General features: G+C 43.4%; 1 protein-coding gene across 1 annotated transcript; it reads right to left on the bottom strand.

Moving 5' to 3' along the window:
* Nucleotides 1–818: 818 nt before the first annotated feature.
* Nucleotides 819–20,437, bottom strand: FYB2 (FYN binding protein 2). Its single transcript, XM_039380627.1, has 19 exons — nucleotides 20,072–20,437; nucleotides 18,629–18,823; nucleotides 17,515–17,548; nucleotides 14,537–14,625; nucleotides 13,731–13,759; nucleotides 12,447–12,478; nucleotides 11,504–11,588; nucleotides 11,019–11,172; nucleotides 9,092–9,218; nucleotides 8,949–8,992; nucleotides 8,578–8,647; nucleotides 6,628–6,711; nucleotides 5,359–5,387; nucleotides 4,555–4,615; nucleotides 3,907–3,990; nucleotides 2,072–2,156; nucleotides 1,613–1,769; nucleotides 1,413–1,446; nucleotides 819–968 (listed from the first exon to the last, which is right to left on the bottom strand). The coding sequence occupies exons 1-19, from the start codon at nucleotides 20,352–20,354 to the stop codon at nucleotides 959–961; spliced, it is 1,686 nt and encodes a 561-aa protein (XP_039236561.1). The 5' UTR covers nucleotides 20,355–20,437; the 3' UTR covers nucleotides 819–958.
* Nucleotides 20,438–21,304: the final 867 nt, after the last annotated feature.

Below are 21,304 nucleotides of genomic sequence, written 5' to 3' on the forward strand. Positions count from 1 at the left end.
TTTAATAATTTCTAATTAAAACTTCTACATTTTTAGGATATTTATGAGCAAGCTGATACAGGCTCTTAAAATGAGCCAGGGAGGGGCAAAAGCTGTACACTACAATCAGATTTAAGGGTTTTTCTTCTTCCCAAGCTATGTAAAAATCCTACCCCCATTTTTTTACTTTTCACAGAAAATTTCACAGAATATTCTGGAAAACATGTCCACTGGATACACTAAGGAGAAGCCATTAGAAATTTATATTTCTCTTCCTACATTTAGAAGCGTTTTTCTTAAAATAAGCAATCATCCTCCAGGCCCACAGTGGAGAACAGCCCAAACACAGGGGCAACTGTTGGATAACTGCTTGTGAGTTAGTGGGAGCCAGGAGTCAACCTTTACATATCTGGGATGCCTAAGTTAGCTTACAAAAATAAAGTAAATTTTGACTGAATGCTTTATTTACTCTTTTTTCATGTTTTTTTGGAAAGAAATGAGTCAACTTTTCCACTATTTGATATATTTAACACAGCAGGAGTGGTGATACATCCTCCTTCTCCCAATAGTTTTAAGACCAAAAACAGTTCAAAATTATATGGTTTGCTTTTTAAAATCTTTTGGGGAGTTTTGTAATTCTACCACCTAAAACAGACAGTAACAAGTTGGAGCAACTAATGTGCACAGTTTTTCTTCATGCAAATGCAGAAATGAAATGGCTATTTCAGAACTGACCAACAAGGTACTCCAAAAAGTGAGAAATACTGAAAATAACTAATAATCGATGCAGACATGCTCTAAATGTCAGGGGGAAAAAAAAAGGAAACATCTCTTGCACATTTAACAGTACAAAAAATAATTCAGCTTTATTTACATGGGCATCATCACTCCACAGTTGACCAACGTGGGCTCTCCTGGATGCAGGAAGCACAATGGAGACTTTCAGGAATGATCCAGGGGAGAGCAGCTCTCAGGGAAGTTAGTACTGTCTGCCTCAAAAAAAAAAAAAAAAAAAAAAAAAAAAAAAAGAACATTTTCCAGCAAGGTTCATTTGTATCAATTATGCATGAGCATGCAAGGAAACACTGCAGCAGGGAATTTGAGGGTGTGTTTTGGCAAAGCAATGCACACTGAGTGGCCCATGTTTGCAGCAGATGTGAATTAATATGGCATATCTGAAGGCAAGTCAGGAATCTCCAATTTATAGAAGTCATGACTGGACGGGCCTTTTTTTAGCTGCAGTTGGACTGGAAACTTGTGTAACGGCAGACTAAAACCGGAAATAAGTATTTAATATTTAATATTTAATCCTGGCTGTTTACATTAACTTCCCCTACCTTCAGAAGTTTTAAGTACATTTCTCCAGATCTTAGATATCTCTACGCAGAAAAGAGAAGAAAATATGCATTGCAATAAATAAAATGTGAGTTTACCTGAAGTTCAAGTGCTCCACTAGAACGTACCCATCTGAGAGAAGGGGGGAAAAAAGGAAGTAAATTAGTAAATTCCTGAGCAAATGAAGTCTCAGTGCCTAAGCACAAAGAACATACTGTGGCTTGGGAGGCTGATTTGCCCCTCCAAACTGGTTTGCAGTGTCCCCCTTTCCTGTGCCAGAGACTTTCTTCAGACTTACATCTGCCCTCTGAATTTCGGCAGATCACTGCGTGGCCCTCCGTGACATCAATGACATCCAGCTGTTCTCCAGCTGTGACAGGGAGATCCACTCTCCTCTCACTGGGGACCGAGCACTCAGCAATGGCTGTGTTGATGACACTGATCTCCTTATCATACTGCAGGAAAGAAATAAAACAAGTTATTCCACACTTATGTGCAATGTCTGTAAGGGCAGTGGGGAGGGATGAAGAGAAGAGATTTCAGGATGGGTTGTGAGGCTTTGGTTAGGGATGAAGAGGGAGAAAAACCCCAGTAACATCCCTGATGAAGATCCCAGATTAGGGGAGAAGGAACAGGTCAGTTAGGCATCTCTGGCAGAATAGCTGAGGACCAACAACGTTCCCCTGTGCATCTTTTAAACAAGCCACATAGCTGTTTTCCTCCTCTGACACAACCAGTTCTCTAGAAAGACACGTACCACAAATGTTTCTCTAAAGAACTTCTCTTCTTTTTCTCTCTTCCTGCTTTTTTCTTCACTGCTCTTCTTGAATTTGAAGATATTTCTGCATCAAGAGACACACACACACACGCACTCGTGAGCTCCTTTTAAATAATCCCTGGCACATTTGGAATTGCAGCTCAAAGCCTAACTCCAGCCTTGTCAGCAATGAACCCTTGGAATAGGAAAGCACACCATTCACATCCTTATTTTTCATAAAAGAATGAATATACAATTCAAATATGTTAGTGAGCATAACTTGGGCCCTTTTGTATCTCCATTTGCAATAATTTTTTTTTTTCTGTAAGCAGCATGGGAACAAACGAACTCTCTATTGAGTGTTTCAAATCAGTCATGTTTTTATAGAAGTCAACAATTCACTTTTCCCCCAGCAGTTTGTCTCCTGGTTTTATTTATACTCAAAGGGAAAGGGTCCCCAGATAACTCTCATCCTGAGTCATTTATGGAAGTGGGGCTTGACACAGCTCTCCAGATTTCTCTTGGGTTTTTTAGCACATGGAGGAGAAAGTCACCCAAGCAGACATTAATATGGCACTATAAAGTGGAAAACAATTTCTTATGCCCCACTTAATGAGAGCAATGGCCATTCCTTCTGGGGCATTCCCTGAGTATGGAGATGCCACTATTTCTGGTACATGAAATTCTAGCTATAGCATTAATTTTAAAACTTAAGACAGGGAAAAAAACACCAAACAAAACCCCCCCACACCCATTTGTAATAAATTATTCACCTTTGGCTCACTTTGGTGCACTTAAAATTAAGACAAGAGAAACAAGAGCTGAAATTAGGAACTTCTAGGCTGTGAAGAGATTCCTCCTTGGCAGACTCAGCCTGGAAGACCTGTGATGTCTAAGGAAGGGATGAAATTGCATCAACTTCCTGATGATCTGTAAAGTCACAACACAACCAGCAGTGTCTGAGCAACCCCATGCAGGAGCTCTGTGGTAAGAACCTGGAAAATGGATCTTTGATTTGCATTTCTTTGACGTCCCATGTACAGGGTCATAAAAAAGCTCACTGCGATGCACATTTTTCTAATCTCAAAGGCAAAGGAAATCTCCTACTTCCATATGAATTTTTCCAGCACCAATAACAAAAGAAACAAAAAAAAAGTCTTTGCTTTTATGCACAAAGGGTACAGCAAGAGGCAATGCAATCAGCCCAACCAGAAAGAGAAGATCTAAGAAATCAATACTTTAAAATAAGGGCAAGGGGAAACTACAGGCAATTACTACATTGTGTACAGGGCTTTCAAACACAGGGCTCTTGCCAAAATCATAGAATGGTTTGAGTTGCTGCCTTAAAGGTCATCTTGTTCCAACCCCTCTGCCATGGGCAGGGACACCTTCCACTAGATCAGGTTGCTCAGAGCTCCCTCCAATATGGCTTTGAACACTTCTAGGGATGGGTCATTCACAACTTCTCTGGGTGACCTGTGCCAGCGCCTCACCATCCTCACAGGGAAGAATTTCTTCTTAATATCTAATATAAACCTTCTAAAATAGCAAAAAGGAGCCAAATATACAGCAAGTAACAACTTTTTGCCTCAGCTAAGTGAGAAGCCATGACAGAACTTCAGGATAAGACCTCGGGATACGCCCTGTTTGCATACAGCTCAGATCCAAGAGTTTGTTTTACCCTTGAGACATTTTCTGCAAAGTTTCCTAAAAGCTCGGTTCAAAGCAGTCAACATAAAATGTCTGTGCAATCAGGGACATCCCACTCCTGAAATCACTCAGGAGACACATGTACAAAGTTAGACAACATGGGAATACAGAATGGAAATCAAGACCTTTCCACATCGCCGATGCTTTTCCTTTTGTCTTTCACCACTTGAAGTTTTGGCATCCGGATTTTGTACTTGTCATCCTTCTCTCTGAGAGGAAGAGACACATGGGAATTCAATTTTTTTCCAGCAGACTATGTCTTCTTCCCAAACCCATGTACCTACAGAGTAGTGATTTTTTCCTCTCTTCCCCCACACCCACCACTGAAATGCAAACACTTGCTGTGATTTATACCAGCATGCGCGGCCGCCACAATCATCTGGCAGCAAGACACCAAGACATGCTGTTCCTATTAAAAGTAATTTTTCTGACAAGGAGCCTGCCAGGACAAGGCTGATAATCGGGTCTGGGAGCTGGAGTTTTCCTTCCTTAGGAAAACTATCTGAATTTTCATGTGTTTCAGGGAGCAGCTCTTTCCTTTCCACGTCTCTGGCACTAACTAGGTAACGCTGAAGAAACATTTTTCAGGATGCTACTTGCCAAATTAAACACACATGGAGAGGGCACCTGGACTGTCTCCAGAGGACTGAGTCCCAACCAGCTCGTGACCCTCAGTGGTTTGCAGTACCACAGGCTCCTCAGGGAATGGGTTTGTGCCCAGAGGAACATCTCCTTGGTCTGAGGCCAGCGCCAGGAGAGGGCACCCTCCTCACCTGGGCTCTCTCTGCCCCACCTCGATATCGTCATACACCTGGTCCTCCTGGGATACAGATGCTGTCAATCAAAATGCAGGAAAGAAAACTTTTAGAAGATGTCATTCTGAGCCTGGTATTCCAAATGATGTATTTCAGGGGAAAATTGGGGCTGCTGCTAGTCGCTCAACCCAAAGGGGCCAAGGCAGTGCAAAGGCAAGATCCTCGGGTCTCCAAACATCTGGCAAAGCCCCAGTGCAAGGAACAATGCTTGGGTTTGTTAGTTGTGTGTATGGGCAGTTTTCTGGATGGGTTTGGCCGTCCAGCTCCATAGATGGAACAGGAGCAGCAGTAGCCAGCTCAGGCAGGGTTCCCATCCTGTGGTAATGGGTAAGTTCACTCCAGCACCTCCTCAAGGCTTGATTAGTGAGGACAGGTGTTGTGTCCACCCTCATTTATGCAAAGCATGAACTTGTGCCTCCACCAGGCAGAAATAAGTCATTTTACAGAGAGCTGCTGGAGTGATGTCATCTCTTAACCACCAGCAGCCTGAAAGCAGTGGTTCAGCATGGACTGCTTCACACATTATCTTCCTTAATATATTCTCTGCAGGAGAAATGCTCCTCTTCAAAGAAAAACCACCCAAAAATGAGCAAAAACACCACCCTCAAGTGAGGTACAAATCTCTATCAAGTCTTCAGAACTAATGCTGCCACATTACATGATTTTCAAAAAGGCACAATGCATCAAGATTACTGTACAATACACGTTCTTCATACACACAAAAGTAAATCCCCAAGAGTCAGATGCATGTACGTTGCTTACCTAAATTTGGTACCGAAATGGAAACCAATCTGTTGATAGAAAAAGACTTTTAGAAACAAGTCTGCACTTCAGCATCACCCAAAAAGCCAAGAGCCCCCAAAAGCTGTCAGTGCTTGCTGCTGATGGAGACAGGTCTAGCTGCATGAGCTATGTGATATCAACAGCATTTGCCAAAATTACATCCCTTGCTAAATAAGCATTTCCATCCTCTGAAAACATTAAGAGCCATGTGTTCATCAAGCAGGAAAGGTCTACATTGCATCCAAAATACAGTCCAAGCTCTGCTGCCCACCCCTACATCGCTTCCCAGCAGCAAGAGGGTTCATAATTGCCGTCAGTAATAATTCCTTTCTATAAGTCTGCCAATATCATGGGTTGCCCAGGAATTTAAGTGTTACAATGTTTGTAGATATCTAAGGTGCTTTCAGAAACTTTAAGGGTTCTTTGAGACAGGAGGATGGCACAGAACCTGATGGGTCCTTCCCTATAATGATATTTAGTGCTCAAAGGAGCCACTGACATGACAGAGTATCTAGTGTGAAAAGGTTTGTAAGTAAAATAAAATACCCTAACATAAAAGAGGAAAGGTTTAACCTGGAATTTGCAAAGAAATAAGAAAGAGTAGCATTTCAGGCACTGTGCACAGGGTGAGGCCCTCGCTGGCAGCAGTGGAGGATGGGTTCTGCAGGCAGCTACTGCACACTCCAGGAAAAGGCAATTTCCCTGGAATCTTATCCAGGGTTGAATATTAGAGTATCCAAAAGGACACTCTAAGAAGTTATACAATATCCTCTACCCTGTTAGACAAACGTCTCAATAGTAAACTTCAGCAGATGCTGTTGCCAGCTTGGCTCTAAATGGGACTTGGAATAAAAACCCTCAACCCTTAGGAGCCACATCAGCAAGGCTGTACCTAATCCCAGCCCACAGGCTGAAGCAGCAGGAATCACATTTCTACATTCCCTTGTGTACCTGTGTCATGTTGAGGTATCAGAAAGGTACCAAAGGCAGCAGAAAGCCTATGAAAACCTGGAGGCTGCTGTAGGACTAGCTCCTGTAGATTCCTGATGCCAGAGATCTCAGAGAAGCTGCACAGATGGACCATTGGCCACATCTGCCATAGCAGCTCTTAATGAGTTGATAGAAGCACTTTTGGCATAAGCAATAAAGCTGTGTTTCTTACTCTTAGACCTCCTGCTTTCAAATTACTGCAAAGAAGAATGCTCAGGTTTGAAGGGGGAAGGGGTAGGACCACCAACATTTCCTTACCTTAGGTTTTCCTTGAGCCTGAAATTATTCAGCTTCAACTTTTCTATCTTAAACAGGTTTCCAAATCTCTTCTGTTTTTCTGTTCTGTCCAAAAGGGAAACAGATTTTAAATTAAAAGAGGCACTAGGTGCTGAAGTATGTGAGAGCTGCAATACTTGTAGCCCCAGGGATCTTGAAGCGGGGAAAGGAAGGTCAGCAGAATTTGGATCTCAGCTCAGCAGTAAGCTTTAAGTTTTAATAGCTTCATGTGGATAATGGATTCACTGGGATAGGCACCAGCACAGCAAAAGGTGCTTAATTATAAAGTCCAAGCTCAAGTCTTTACTTAGGTTTAAACTTTTCTGCGTTAATTGAAGTTCTTCTCCTCTGACCCAACAACTACAGGGTGATCCAGGTTTATTTGGAGTAAAAATTGTGACAAAAAGGAAGCATTACCCAGAAGCATGCAGGGACAATTAAAGGAGACACCAGGGGCATCTGTCTGTGCCACTCTCCCTCACACATTTCTGTCATGTATGCTCTTGAGAAGGATGTTCCATGACACACTCTCCTCTCTGAAGCTTACGGGGGGTTGCAAAGCTACACAGCAATTTTCTAATAAGGTATCTGGAAGCAACCAAGATCTTCCCATGGGGCACATTACCCGTGCACAAATACTATTAAAATTACTTTATGTGTATCAGCACACATAATCCTGCATGTGGGATCAATAGTAGGATTACATAAAGGCTGGTTTGGGGATTAAGACCCTGACCTCTGAACTCCATGAATTTGGTCCCAAATGGTCTTGAAATTCCTTTGCAAGCCCAGGAAGATGCACTGCTCCTCTGCGAGTTAGGAATAGTTTAATTTCTGCTACTGTTCTGCACCCATGTGCAGAATGGTGAAGGAGAAGCATGGATGCACTTCCCAGCTGGTGGGGGACATGGGTAGTCAGCCTGGGAAGATGTTACCCTCTGGTCAGAGAAGCTTGTGTACCTCCATCACACAACTCCCATGGACAATTTGCAGAGAAATGACACCTCCTTTTATTAACCATCCTGTCACCTCCAGGGTTACAGTTTTCCCCTTTTCCCCCTTTCTGACATCTACACTTTAGCTAGACTTGAATCCAGATGCAAGCCAGTGTGAGCCTCACATCCGTAAGGGAAAAGCAGATGTACAGCAACACCTTATTATTCCTCCCACTCTGCTCCTTAGAAGAGAGCCACCAGATGCAGTCCAAGCAGTAGTGTGCCACATCCCCAGCCCATATGCCTTTCCCAAAGGCTGTCTCTATTTCTTACAAAGGAAACTTTTTACTATGTGAGGGTAGGGAACCACACAAAACACAACTAACTTCATGTTTCACCTCTTAATCCATTTGGGAAGCTCAAGCAACATATAAACCCGAGGCTGCAAAACTCATTGGTTTTATAACACACCCCATGGAAGCAGATATCTTGAGAAGCCATATAAAAAAGAGAAGGTTGCAAGTTAGTTACAGCATGTCAGGCTCTTTTCAGCTTTCCAACCTCCTGTGATCTCAAATTGTCCTGTTTTATGGGGACAATTTGTCCCTTGAGCATTCCCTCTTTTGACACACACAAAAATGTGCCGTTTCTCAGCTACAGCTGAGCAACACTTTTAACCAAAAGAAGGCAAGTGAAACTGTTCTGTGTGTTTGATTCAAGGAGAGGTCTGTAAGGGTAGTACTTCCAATGGATGGGGAGTGCCTTAAGAAAAAAGAAAGCCCTCATTGCTTAGGGATTTAAGTTTGGTAACTACTTTTTGCTCCCGGAGTATCAGCCAAAGGGGAAATAAGGAGGAAGAGGGGGAAGAAATCCATCCGTACAACAACTTTTCTGCAGTTGCATTAAGAAAAAAAAGGCTTCCAGCCGATACCTGGTGTGTGAGATCAAGGATGTATGGCCAGTATTTCAAAATACAGGCTAAGAAATTGCAACTTACTCTGGTTTTGCTGGATTATCACCTCCAATCTCAACATCTTCATATGTTTCCTCGTAGCTGTTTCCTGAAACTTTAAACCAAGGGATGCCATTATGACAAACCACGCTCAGTAGCGGTGAGGTGAGGTGAGGTTTGCTGCACAAATTGCACCCAGACTTTTTATGTTTTACTCTTACAGAGGCTTCAAGGTCAGCTCAAATGAATTCCATGCTAGACATGTATATTACTCCCCCTCCAGTGTTAAAGGGAATTTAGAGCAACCAGGCCAGAATGAGACACTATAGATGTTGAAAGTTAATCTCATTTTCTCCCAGGGACCAGCCCGAATTAAAAGCAGCTCCTGTTTGAGCTTCCCCACATGCTGCACTTACAGCTGTCTGAAGTGAAGGAACTTGAGGCATTTGACCCGTAGCTGCTAGAAGACAGAAGTATGACATGGGGATTTATAGCAGCAGAGTTTTTAAATGACATTTCATAGACACGGGCACTGTGAAGAGCCCAGGTCCATACTCACAGTCCATCTTGCAGTTCTGCGATATCATCGTATATATCCTCTGGTGCCTGCAGAGGCTGCCAAGTGTTTTGGTTCAAAGTTGTTCTTTCTATCCCTGGCTTTGGAGCACCAACATCCATGCTGTGCACTGGAAATAAGAAAGGACTTTTGCTTTAGGAGCTTTTCTGAGGAACTTCTCTCAGGACATGAACTGTTGAGGGTAACACAACTTATTATATTTTCTGTTCCAGGAGGCAAGGAAAGGCTCTGCTCTGACTCACTTTGAGAAGCAAAAGTTAAGGATTTTAAAAGCTTCTGAGTTTTAAAACATTTACCTTTAAAACATTTTAAAGTCATAAAATATTACAGATTTTACAAAAATTAAAATATCCATTGATATTCTCAAATCCTTCTCACCAGAAAGCATCCCAAGAGACTATTCATGGATGTTTGGAGAAATGATTGAAGGGTTTTTTTGGAATGGATCCAAACAATGTACCTGTCCATAGGTATACACCTGTAAATCAACATCCCAGAAAGAAGCCAAGGAGGATGAGTATCCTAGAGATGTATTTCACTGAGGGATGGAATCAAGCATCAGAGTTGCACCTCATGAGGTTAGAAGAAGATTATTACTGGAGAACTCTGTTAAGTGGCAATATTAAATCCTTAAAATTGATTTAAGAGAGCTGGAATAATGTAGAAATGCAGCCAGACAAATAAAAGCAGATAGTGTTTCAAAATGAATACGGGAAGTGTTCACGGCCAGGTTGGAAGGGGCTTGGAGCAACTTGGTCTAGTGGAAGGTGTCCCTGCCCATGGCAGGAAGTTGGAATGAGATGATTCTTAAGGTGCCTTCCAACGCAAACCATTCTATGATTCATGCAGTAGATCTCACTGGAAACACACACCACCTCAATATGGTCTAGTTATGGACCACGACTTCTGCAAAACTTTCAAACCCCATGAAGAAGAAAAGGAGGCAGGAGAGGGACCTAACAATTTTCCTAATCAACCTCTCTGTTGAAGCAATAGCAGGAGGCTCACCATGAGTACTTTGAAAAAAAAATCCCAACTGAAATCACCTCCAGCTGTTCAAAGGTGAAACAAGCCAGCAAGATTTCTTACAAAAACAGACGCCAACTGAAACAGAAAATTATTATGAGGTGATTTAAAATTAAAAAAAAAAATAATACCTGAGAACCACACCAATAAAAATAACCACAGTCACAGCCAATTTACACTTTCTCCTTCACACTCCTGGCCTGTCCACAGAGCCCAACAGAGTTACTTTGCTCTCTTTCATCTTTAAAATGCTGCCATATCACACTAATGGCTTGCAGAGGCAGGAGTAAGGCTTTGCAGAATAGAGCCCATGAACATTTGTACCTGAAGCTGCAAAATAGTGTTTACAGAGGAGATGGGATTGGGTTTAACTGTGCAGCTAAGGCGCATATCACCAGCTCCAGTCACTATCTCAGGGTATCGTGACAGAAGGAGGCGAAAGTCAGCCTGGTACCACAAGAAGATGGAGCAAGGAATCATCATCCATCCCACTAAGGGACAGAGGAAACCTTCAGGCCCTCATCCTGCTCATGTCGTTTCTACCACAAGCCTTAGCCAAACCCTTTTCTGAGACTCAATAAATTGTGAGAAGCAGAGGAGTGGATTTTAGCTCTCTTGGATAAGGGCAATCTGCTAGAAAAACAAACACCTTGGTTTGAGTTACGCAGATGGTTAACCAACTTAGGAAGCTATTTGCAAAGCCAAAATAAATGATTCAGACCAGAACACAAACGCTCGTGCAACCTTTTGCCCTGGTTTAACTAAATTGGTTCAAGAGTTGCATCCAAATTTAACATTATTATTTCCCACATGGAAGAGACATTTGGGCAACAGATGGGACTGAGGATTGAGGAAACACTCAACGGCGCAATGAGATACTCACAGAGCTCGGCTCTGTCTTTTGCCAGCCCTTGTAGGGTAGGGTACTTTGCAGGCAGGGTACTGGTCACATCCTGCTTCCCTTGCAGAACCTTCATCCCACCTCTGCCATCTTCCTTGGTTTGACTACTGGGAGACATGTATTCACTTCCACCTGTCTGAGATCAAACATTTGGTTTAGTCCATATAGTCTTTAGAAACAGTTTTCTAACATAAGTTAATATAATTCACATATATATATGAAAATAAGTTTTTGTGGACTTAAAACAGTTTCATGCCCTTTTCCATCAGGGATTTGTGGTAGACACAGGTGCTGCCTGGCAGCACTACCTGATTTTTAGGCAGTAGCAGCTGAGGGATGAAGAGCCAAAAGAGAAGGGATTAAAAAGGGATCAAGGGCTCAAGTTTCAACTGTTACCCGAAGACAGGGAGGATAGAAGGAGAAGAAACCTTATAATAACTTAAAATTAATCTCAAGGATTACAATACCTTGAAAATTTTCTTCACTTCCAGTTTCTCTCTTTCATGACTTGGTTTCCCCTCTTTTTTATCCTCTATTGTAGCTCTTTCAGGACTGAAATTTTCAGAAATGAGAAAGATCTCAGAACATAGACACTTTAGCAAAGTCGTAAACACATTGGTTTATGACAGTGCCCAGGTAAGCAGCTCATTTTCCCTCTGAATGAGGTAGGTGCCCAAAAGACCACCAGTACTAAAAGGGCAAATCCAAATCTAAGTCAGCAGATAGTCAGGGATAATAGCAATCATTCTTGGAAGGGAAATAAAGTAATGAGATTGTTTCCTCATAGCAGGAATGGACAAGTTAGATCCATTTGCCGGTGGTGGCATCTGGTTCACAAGATGTACCTCTTACCATAGATTTAGGGAAGAAGATACAGCAACAGTATGCAGAACTTGATACCTTTTTTTCCCCCAGCATCAAATTTTCCCACTGTAGAGACTCCCTTTTATCTCGTGACTCTAAAATCCCCATTAAAAAAAACCCAAACAAACAAACAACAAAATCCAGCCTCCAGACAGTGACAATAATTATACTCTGCAAGGAGTTTGAAGAATGACATTCACAGAGTGAAATTAAGTGTAGACCTTGCTTTACCCACACAGCCTTAGACCTGGAATGAGGCATCCCAGATTGAGAGCCTCATAACTCTCCTGCTTATGCTGAAAGACTTCAGGTTACAGTAGGAAAAGACTATGTATCTTCTTGTGTCCCAGAGGAGAAAAGAAAATCTCCCCTCCAGATATGCTTAGAAACCATGAGTGCTGCCACAGAAAAGCATCATTGTCTATGCTGTCCTGGTCATGAAATATATGAAATTTCTTTCTATTTACTGATTGTTACAATATCCCATTCCTAACCTGAGTTAGTTGTGGGGCTAGAAGAAGATTGAGAGAATGGAAAGGAAATTACCTGTATTTGGCAAAGGGAAAAATCTTCTGTTTCTAGAATAAAGAAGAGGAAAGCCTTCAGCCACTGTGCTTTTCTCAGCAGTCAAGCTTTTATACAAGGCCTCAACTGTCATCTAGTATTTAAAGAAATATTTCTTTAGAAAGCCCAGAAGCATTTTACATTTGGAATAGTCATCAGTCAAAGATATTTCCTCTACTTTGCAGGACAGGGGACACACATATTGACAAACTATATGGGGATAATATAACAGTGCAAGGGATGGGGCCAGTGAAGCTACTGGTCAGCATGAAAGCTATTACAGACTGGAGAGCTTACAGAAGAGGAGCAAGTTTTTTTACTTAAATAAAGATTTCCCAGCCTACCATAAAATGAGACCAAAGCCAAGCCAGAGAACTTCCCTGCAAATCACACACAGATAAGTGCATTTGGAAACCTGTGCTGTATTCCAGGCAATTTGATTGCTTTGCAAGTCAGGATTTGACAGTGGAGTTTGACACTTTCCAAAGTTTTCTCTCTTTTAGCAGGGCCAGAACTGATACCCAGTTCTGATACCCACATGGTCATCTCCTGGCAAGAGGTGATGTGTTCTCTCGGCCCAGCTACCCGCTATGAGCTCGTCCATGCAGCCAAGCCAGTCTGCTCTAGGAATAGCTGCAGCAACTCCTGCCCCGTGCAATGCACAATCCTGCCTTCCCTGCAGGATATCACCACTGCCAAGGTGCACTGCCACCCCTTTGCAGCCAAGGTAAAATGAAAAGTTGTAGTTTGCAGCAAAGATATCCCTGCAGCAGGAAATGAAAACAGTTGTGTACAGTTGTGCCCACAACACTTGCCCTCGTTTCTAAGCCAAAATTCTAAGCCTTCAGCCATGCCAAGCAAGCAGGCTCAATTTTGCTTTTACACCTGTACAGAGGGACTACCAGCACCAGCTCGTCTTTGGCAGGAACTTCCAGAATAATTCAGTGGGTTTTCCCTCCAAGAATTCATGATCTTACTATTAGTGTGTGACACTTGGTCTACCACCAACATCCAGATGGTGTTACCACTTCCTTACATATATGCAGTGGAATTGAAAGGAACTGACTCTTCCCACTAGTATGTTTGGGAATCTCATTAGTCTTTGTGTCCCCTCTGCAATTTCTTATTTATTTTTTGAGAGTCTTCACAGGCAACACACAAAGAAACTCTTGGCATGTAAGAAATACAGATATTGAAAATTTTCAAGACAGGAAAGTATGGTGCAGTCAAGACTGTGAGATCAAAACTGGCTGTGATAACACTTACCTTGTGCTCCTGAGGCTCTGCCTTAGGTACTGGAAAAGATATTTACGAACATATATTACTTTTTAGTCTGCGTTAAAGTCACTGCACTTTTAGTTGCAAAACTCAGCTTCAGTTGGGATGCTCAGCATCCAGGCACACATGCACCATGGGATATTCACCATGTCCTACTGGCCAGGGTCCTATTTGCTATTAAGCATTTGCTTGCATGCAGAGAACTGCAGCACCAAGCTTGATTGGCCACAGTTTTCATATGAAAGCCCAAGAGGGCTGTGGCAGGATCCCCCAAGGAAATTGGCTCCTGTTCCAACAGGAGAGAAAAACAATGAGCATGGCAGAAACCAAACTCCCAAAAAGAAGCAACCTTGAAAAATGTAAAAGCAGAGCAGTGGCCCCTTTGATGGAGAAAATTATACTGGGAAAAAACATTGACGGAGATGGAAAAGTTCTGTTCTGTGCCCTTCTGTTCCCAAGAAGATGACGAGGTTTGCCTCACTATCTTCTTTTCCTTCTCTTCTACATGTGTAGTATATCATGATTTTCCCTGCTGCTGTTTTACATTATTTCACTACCAAAATACTATTTCACTACATTATTTCACTACCAAAATACTAACTTCCGTCTTGTCTGGGCCCCAGAGTCCTCACACACTGTCAGTGCACAGAGTGACAGTACAGAGAGTTATCCTTGGTCACCTGGAACAATGTGCAGCTGCTTTTCTCAACGTGAAGAAACTCTATTATTTCCTTTTTAAATCCCTTATCCCAGATAGCATGTGATTCACCTAACAGTTTTACCTTGTAAAGTACCTTCAATGACACACAAGGTTGTGGTGTCCCCAGACTGATTCAGGTACATTGGTGTTTCTTCATAATTATTCTGCTCTTCAAGTTGAGCACTGAGAAGATGAAAAAGAGAGAAGAGATTTTTTTTTTCTGTCCCTTTTAAAAGCATGAAAAAAAATATTCCTCTTAAGGACAAGGAATTCAAGTGCTTTGATACTCAGCCTACAAAAAAGCAAAGTGAAATCAGGAATTCCTCGGAGGGAGAGGAGAGCCCTGTGCCAGATGTAGGGCTCAGCTGAACCTTACCCCCAACTCCACACTCCCACTGTTTTTCCTCTGGGAGGACAGGCTGCGTTTATAGGGCTCAAAGCACATCAGGAGACGTCATACTAGGATTATAGTCTTCTGCCTACAGCAATCCCTCAAGTAGAAACAGAACAAAAAAATCCAAGGAAATTGGAGCACAGCATTTTTTTAAGCCTACTCAGGTACTTTGAAATAGGTAACAACTTAGTTGCACTGTTCTGCACGCTGCTTCACATGGAAGGAAACACAAAGGGGAAAGCAGAGATATCAGAGGGTATGTTTAAAGGTCCTGCTTCTGAGTTTATCAAGCCAATCACTCCATGCCAACACAGCAAGTGGCACGTGCCAGCCACAGGAGGAGACAAGGCATCACGGCTCCAGCACCACAAAGCCTCAAGTATTGGGTTTCCCAGTCCAGTTCCCACCCCCTCATTCTCCTTTTCTTCCTTTCTTCCTCCAGAAATTCACATCAGTGTCATTTGGGAATAGCTGCAGAGAGAAAGCCAAGCATTCCTGAACTACCCACGCAAATCCCCAAGTCTTCCCATCTACCTACAGTGGCAGAGTTTTTGGCATCTCAGGAATGTACCAGGAAGCAGCAAATGCACAAGATACAGCTTGTAACGCACCTGGGTAACAGGGTATGGTGAGATAAGAGCACCAGGAAGAATTCTAGCAAGAACTTCCTTCTTTTAACTGAAAGACTATATAAAAAACCTCAGGGAGCGTTAAGCTTTCCTGGAATCACCCAACTGTCACAACTCAGAGTAAGGACTAAGTGTAAACCAGAACCTGAGGAAAAAGGCATGCAAGGTGCACTTTAACAGTAGTGAAATTGGAGCAAGAAACAACACCTAAAGTCAAGCAGAAGGTTGTGCTGATACCAAAGGCTGCCTCAGCCCCCTGCTCTCCCCTGCAGCCCGGGGACAGTGCCTGCCATCTTTCTGGTTCCACAGCATGTTTGGGACATGTAGGTCCCACTGAATGGGACACACACACATACATATTGCATCAATACTGCAAGCAGGTATTTTGTCCCCAGTGCCATCATTTGATGAAGAGGAGACCAGGAAAACCTCTGACCGTTCACTTCCCCAGCCCAATCCCTGGAATAAACCACATCCTGGTTTGGGAGGTTGGCTGGACATCAGACAGCCCTTTATATAAACCACAGTGCCACGCCAGACTTGAAATACAGCTGGGCTGAAAGACCCCTGAATAGCATCAGTGAAGGCAGAGTGTTTATCCCCAAATAAGCAGTAAGAGGTCAAGATTAGTCAGCCCAAGTTACTATGTCAGGGTGTCTAAGAGACCAGACTTCATTCCAGGTGAGGCTTCGATGAGGGGAATTTCCATCCCCAAACCGCTGTGATTTTGCTTTAATGCTGGAGTTATTTAATTCATTTCCCCAGTTATCATATGGTTAATATTTAACAAGTGACCTGTTGTAAAGACCATATCACAAGTGTTGGAGCAAGAACGCTAATTTTGCTGCAATGCATTACTAGAACAGCTTCCTTGTGGGGCATGACAGCTGTGGAGCTGGTTCCTATTCGACCAGTTCTCTTCTGACAAGTACAGGTTAAAAGCTAACACCAGCCAATGCTGGCAGGAACACCTCATGATGTCAAGAACAACTTGCTGTGTTGATAGCTGCAGGAGTTGTTTGGACACAGAAAGCATTTTAAGAATTCCCCTCCCTTTGCTCTGGTTCAGCTGTTCCATTTCCCTTTTTCACAGCCAAGACTAAACATGTATATGAATATTTTCCTCCACTTTTCCTGTTCTTGTTGCACAAAACCAGGACCACTACACAACAACTCAGGACAAGTCACAGACATATCAGAAAAAGTCAGGATCCCCATGCACACAGAAGTTGTGTCTGTAAGATTTTTGAGCCATTTCAGACAAACTCCAGTGATTTGGACCACCACTCAATAAAAATCTCACTTCAGCATCTGGAGACAGCTGAAGAGCTGGGCATGGTGAGGGAGGGCAGTGACTCCTGTACCCTGGTTGTGCTGACTGCACAAACATAGGACCATAAATCATGCAGGAGAGCAAACTCCTTCACTGCTGGCAAAGAAAATCCAGACACCTGCTGGTTACACCAGGGCTTTGTTTCAGCAACAGTTCTCAAAAGCATCTCTTTTCTAAAAACACCGAACTTGAGTACATGGAAAACAGGAAGCAAAAAACATGTGGGAGTTGATGACTTTGCAACCAAAGCACTGGCAGTGTTTTCCTTTCTGCTAGCTAAACCGGACCTAAAGACACATAGATATGGTTCTCCACGTGGCTTTAACAGCCCAGAGGAAAAAATAGGGATGAAGCTTTTTCCTTTAGGAGAAGGTCATCCCAGCCAGCTTTGAGTTTCCCATGTAGGTCCTGTTATTCTATGTTTCTATAACCACAGAAACACAGAATCACAGAATGGTTTGGATTGGAAGATCTAGTTAAAGATCTGAAGACTATCTAGTTCCAATCCTACCCCCCATAAGCAGGAACACCTTCCACTAGACCAGGATGCTCAGGGCCCCATCCAACCTGGCCTTGAACACTTGAACAATCCCTGGAGCAAGTTGCTGCCTCTGGGAGTCAGACATTCTCTCCAGACTGAACTGGGATGCTTCAGATCATGGGATGGGGATGCTCCTGTCACCTACAAGCCACACATTGCCTCCCCACAGGCTCACCTTTCGGGGCTCAAGTAATCCTCTTCACCAGCAGCTGCACACAAACACACAGAGGATTAGTATTTGAAGGCAATCCTGCTCTCCCACAGAACACCAGCTGCAGCCACGGGAGGTGTGACAGGGACTGCCCTTCCTCAGGCAGCACGCTGCACGCAAAGGCAGGCGTGAAATAAGATTGCCAGCAGAAACTGGGGATGTGGCTGTGTTAATGTCATTATTTCATGTTTCCAGGCAACAACCCCAAGCTTTCTAGAGATCGATATCAGAGCAATATGGAGAGGGCATGGAGATGATGACACATAAATGCAACTAGTTCCCTCCATCAAACTCATATATTTAGAAATGGCAAATAGGTTAGAAAAGAGTTTCAGTGAAAAACTTTCTTTCCCTCTTATTCTTATCACAGCCAGGGCACACCAATAAGTGCTGGCACATTAAAGCCAAAGAGACTTTAGCAGAGCCCTTCTTATGAAAGGAGCTCCCTTGGAATTCAGCAAAAGTTGTGTCTAAAAATCTGGGTATAATTAAGCCTGTATCTATAAAGAAACACCACTTAGCAGCTTAATAAGTGGTCCAAAATATTCTATTATACAACATCAATAGGGTTTTATTATGGGAAACTGAACTTTCGCATTTCTTGATGTTGGAACACTTCGCAACATTGCCCTCTGTTGTATTTAAAACAGAAGTGGGGGGGATTAGCAGACTATTTTCTAACAATTTTATTGTGCCTTCCCACAGTTGTGCTCCAGAGTCAAGGCATTTCCCATTGAAGAGGAGTGATAAAGATCAGCTCAGCTCGTAGGCAGCTGCTGCTGCTTTACAGCCAGCTGTAAACCACTCACAACACGCTGCACTTGGGAGAGAAGCGGGTTTCTGCATGTGGGATGGCATCCAGCCTGGAAAATCAGATCCCTTTTCCAGATTAAGAGCAAAAATCAGTCCCACTGAAACTGCTGGTCTATTGTTAATGTTCGAGGAAGAAGTTATAAACAAGTAACAATGTCTTTTTTCTGTGGGCTTGGAATCATGGCCTAATAGATGTCAATAAACTGCAAATTATTATTCATTTTCTACAGAACATGTCTGGAGAGAAAGACCAAAGATCTCTTACTTGTTTCATTTCCTCTGTGGACCAAAGGCAGGATGCTTTGGAAAGTACTGAGGTCAAACTTTGGCGGTCTTGGAGGCTTCCCAGGGGCAGGACCCAGGGATTCAGCTGAAGGCAGAGGTTTAATTCTTGGCCACTTGTTCCTGGGGCTGTAAGACCGTTTTCCTGCTCTGGGCTGGCAGAAGGGAGGCTCCAATTCTGCTCCAGAGAAGCACAAGGACAGGCACCAATTAGCCCTCATTTAAGCAAAAATCCACATAGAATCATTAGTTGTTGTACTCACATTTCTAACCAACTTTGTTTCTTCCCAATTTCAGCATCCTCATTACACAGCAGGTCTCTTACCATGTTACCAGAATGGCAAAGTAAATAGAAATGTCCATTTTTACAGATTTTTACAAAGTGAACCATGTTGGGGTCTCAGCTCTCGACAGCTCCCTTCCTCTTGATTATAAAATACTAGCCCAGTTTTCTGTACTGATAACAGCTTAATCCACCAGGATTTAGTGGCGTGGCTGTTTTCAGCGTTCAGTCCAAGCAAGGTGGCTTTCCAGGGTAAACAAAGACTTAAGCTTTTCAGTGCCCTGTCATCCAGTGTGACGTTAGCAAGGGCACCTTTGCAGCATTTGAGTTTCCTAGCACCAGTTTCTCTAAGAAATATGTTCTCTGAGCTTAAATATGACCTTTTGCACAGCTGGGAGGGTGCAGAGGGGGGACATTCAGGTTTAAGTGATTTTAATTAGAATTAAACTGTCTTTGCAGATGAGCCAAGCCTTTCTGTGTCTGTGTGAAACGGAAGAGCAGGGTCCAGTCACATTTACCTTGTGACTGGAAAAGGCCAAAGCAGACCAAAACTGAAGATACTCCCCTGTCCTCAGTCTTCATCCTATTCTCATAATGTGGACAATTTCCTTAAGTGAGTTTTAAAAAAATTGGTGGAGATGGAGACCCTCCCCTTACCAAGCTCAGTAGCAGTTTGGGACCCATATCTTATCTCCAGAACCTCCAGAGAAAGAAAAAAACATTCCAATGGACCAGTTTGGCCTCTTGTTTGAAGGTCCTGAGTTTTAACAGCTTTTCTCTCCAGCTGCTCTACCCTGTACTTCCAGAACACATATGCATATAATGGCCTGGGTCAGAAGGGACCTTAAAGATCATCTCATTCCAACCCCCTGCCACGGGCAGGGACACCTTCCACTAGACCAGGTTGCTCAGAGCTCCATCCATCCTGGCCTTGGACACTTCCAGGGATGGGGCAGCCACAGCTTCTGTGTCACCTGTGCCAGGGCCTCACCACCGTCACAGGGAAAAACTCCTTCCTAATATTTAATCTAAACCTACTCTTTTTCAGTTTGAAGTCATTCCCCCTTGTCCTGTTGCTACATGCCTTTGTAAATAGTCTCTCTCTATATATATGCTCAGTGTTAAGAATATACCTTACTGTACCTTTCTGGTGCTGAGGTTTCTCTCTTGGTGGACGATAACCTGCCTGGCAGAATGCAGTTGCCACCGCACCCTCAGCACCTGTCCCATCAGAGCTCCTGTGTCCTCTGAGAGCCTGGGGAAGAGCTGTCCCACTGCCATGCAGAGCATCCTTCTTCTTGGCACGCCAGTCCAGCACAGCCTTGTTTCCAGAGGATCGCATCCTGTCGCTGTCCCATGCAACAGGAGCACATGTCACCCTCTGCTCCGGACAAGGGTGCATGTCTAAGTTTGCTGCCTGTTGCATTGGGAGTATTGCACTTGCTTTCTCATTGCAGCACAAAGTCTCTTCCCAGATCTGTAGGATGTGGTGGAAAGAATCTGGGAGCTGAGGATCCACTGGAGCTGTTTGGCCTGATCCTTGCTGATCAGTGCTACATGACAACAGAGGCTTTTCTGAACTGTCCTGGGGAGAACTCAGCCCTTTCCCTGAGATGTTGCCCTCGTGCTCTTTGTTGTCCCCCATTGGCTCCACGTAACCCAACTTGGCTCGAGGCCATGCTAAGGGGCCATGTTGGGTGAGCACAGAGGGCTGGGAGGCAGTATGGGCAGGTTTTATTATTTTCACACCTCTCTTACTCAGGGGCAGAGGGTTGGACACAGCATTTCCTCCAGAGCCCAGCTTGGACGTGATCTCAGTGGAAGGCTTCTTGAGTGGCTGCGCCAGCTTGTTAACCAAGTCAGAGTCATTTTGAAATTTTGCTCGGAGGGCTTTGAAATCAGTCACACCTTCCTGGGTGAGAGGAAAGAGGAGAACACAAAATATCTGCTTACAGAGCTGGCAACAGGCAATTTATACAATCATGATGGTTTCAGACAGAAATAGGCTGCAGACTCCACCCTGGTCACCAAGGATGTGCCAATCCTGGCAAAAATTTAAAAGCAGTAGAGGAGTATTAGCTCTTTCAATGGATCCTCCAAAGGCTCACAAATCACTTCTTATTAAGGCAAAAGAGCTGAGACAGGAGGAAAACACAGGAGTAGAGCAGAGAAACACAACCAGAGCCAGCAGGACCAGGAGAGATGCCTGCTTCTCCCCAGTGTCAGCCAGTGATGGAGAATGTCCCTCAGGAGGATCTGGCAACCACTAAATTTAATGTTTAGCTTCCTGGCAGAGGTGCTGCTATACTGTTTATGCACCTGCTGAGTAGGAAAGCTCCACTTTATTTTTAGTACACAAACACAAAATGGGAGTGG

Source organism: Pipra filicauda, unplaced genomic scaffold (assembly GCF_003945595.2).
Source record: "Pipra filicauda isolate LSUMZ 115617 unplaced genomic scaffold, ASM394559v2 scaffold19_size4547281_pilon, whole genome shotgun sequence".
Lineage (NCBI taxonomy): Eukaryota > Metazoa > Chordata > Aves > Passeriformes > Pipridae > Pipra > Pipra filicauda.

Excerpts from the sequence above, each read along its gene's own strand:
- FYB2 (XM_039380627.1), bottom strand. The coding sequence starts at position 20,354 with ATGCAACAGGCAGCAAACTTAGACATGCACCCTTGTCCGGAGCAGAGG. Across the intron at positions 13,760-14,536 it reads AACCTTGTGTGTCATTGAAG|TACCTAAGGCAGAGCCTCAG; the intron begins GTACTTTACAAG and ends TATCTTTTCCAG. Across the intron at positions 8,648-8,948 it reads TTCCTTCACTTCAGACAGCT|TTTCAGGAAACAGCTACGAG; the intron begins GTAAGTGCAGCA and ends CTTGGTTTAAAG.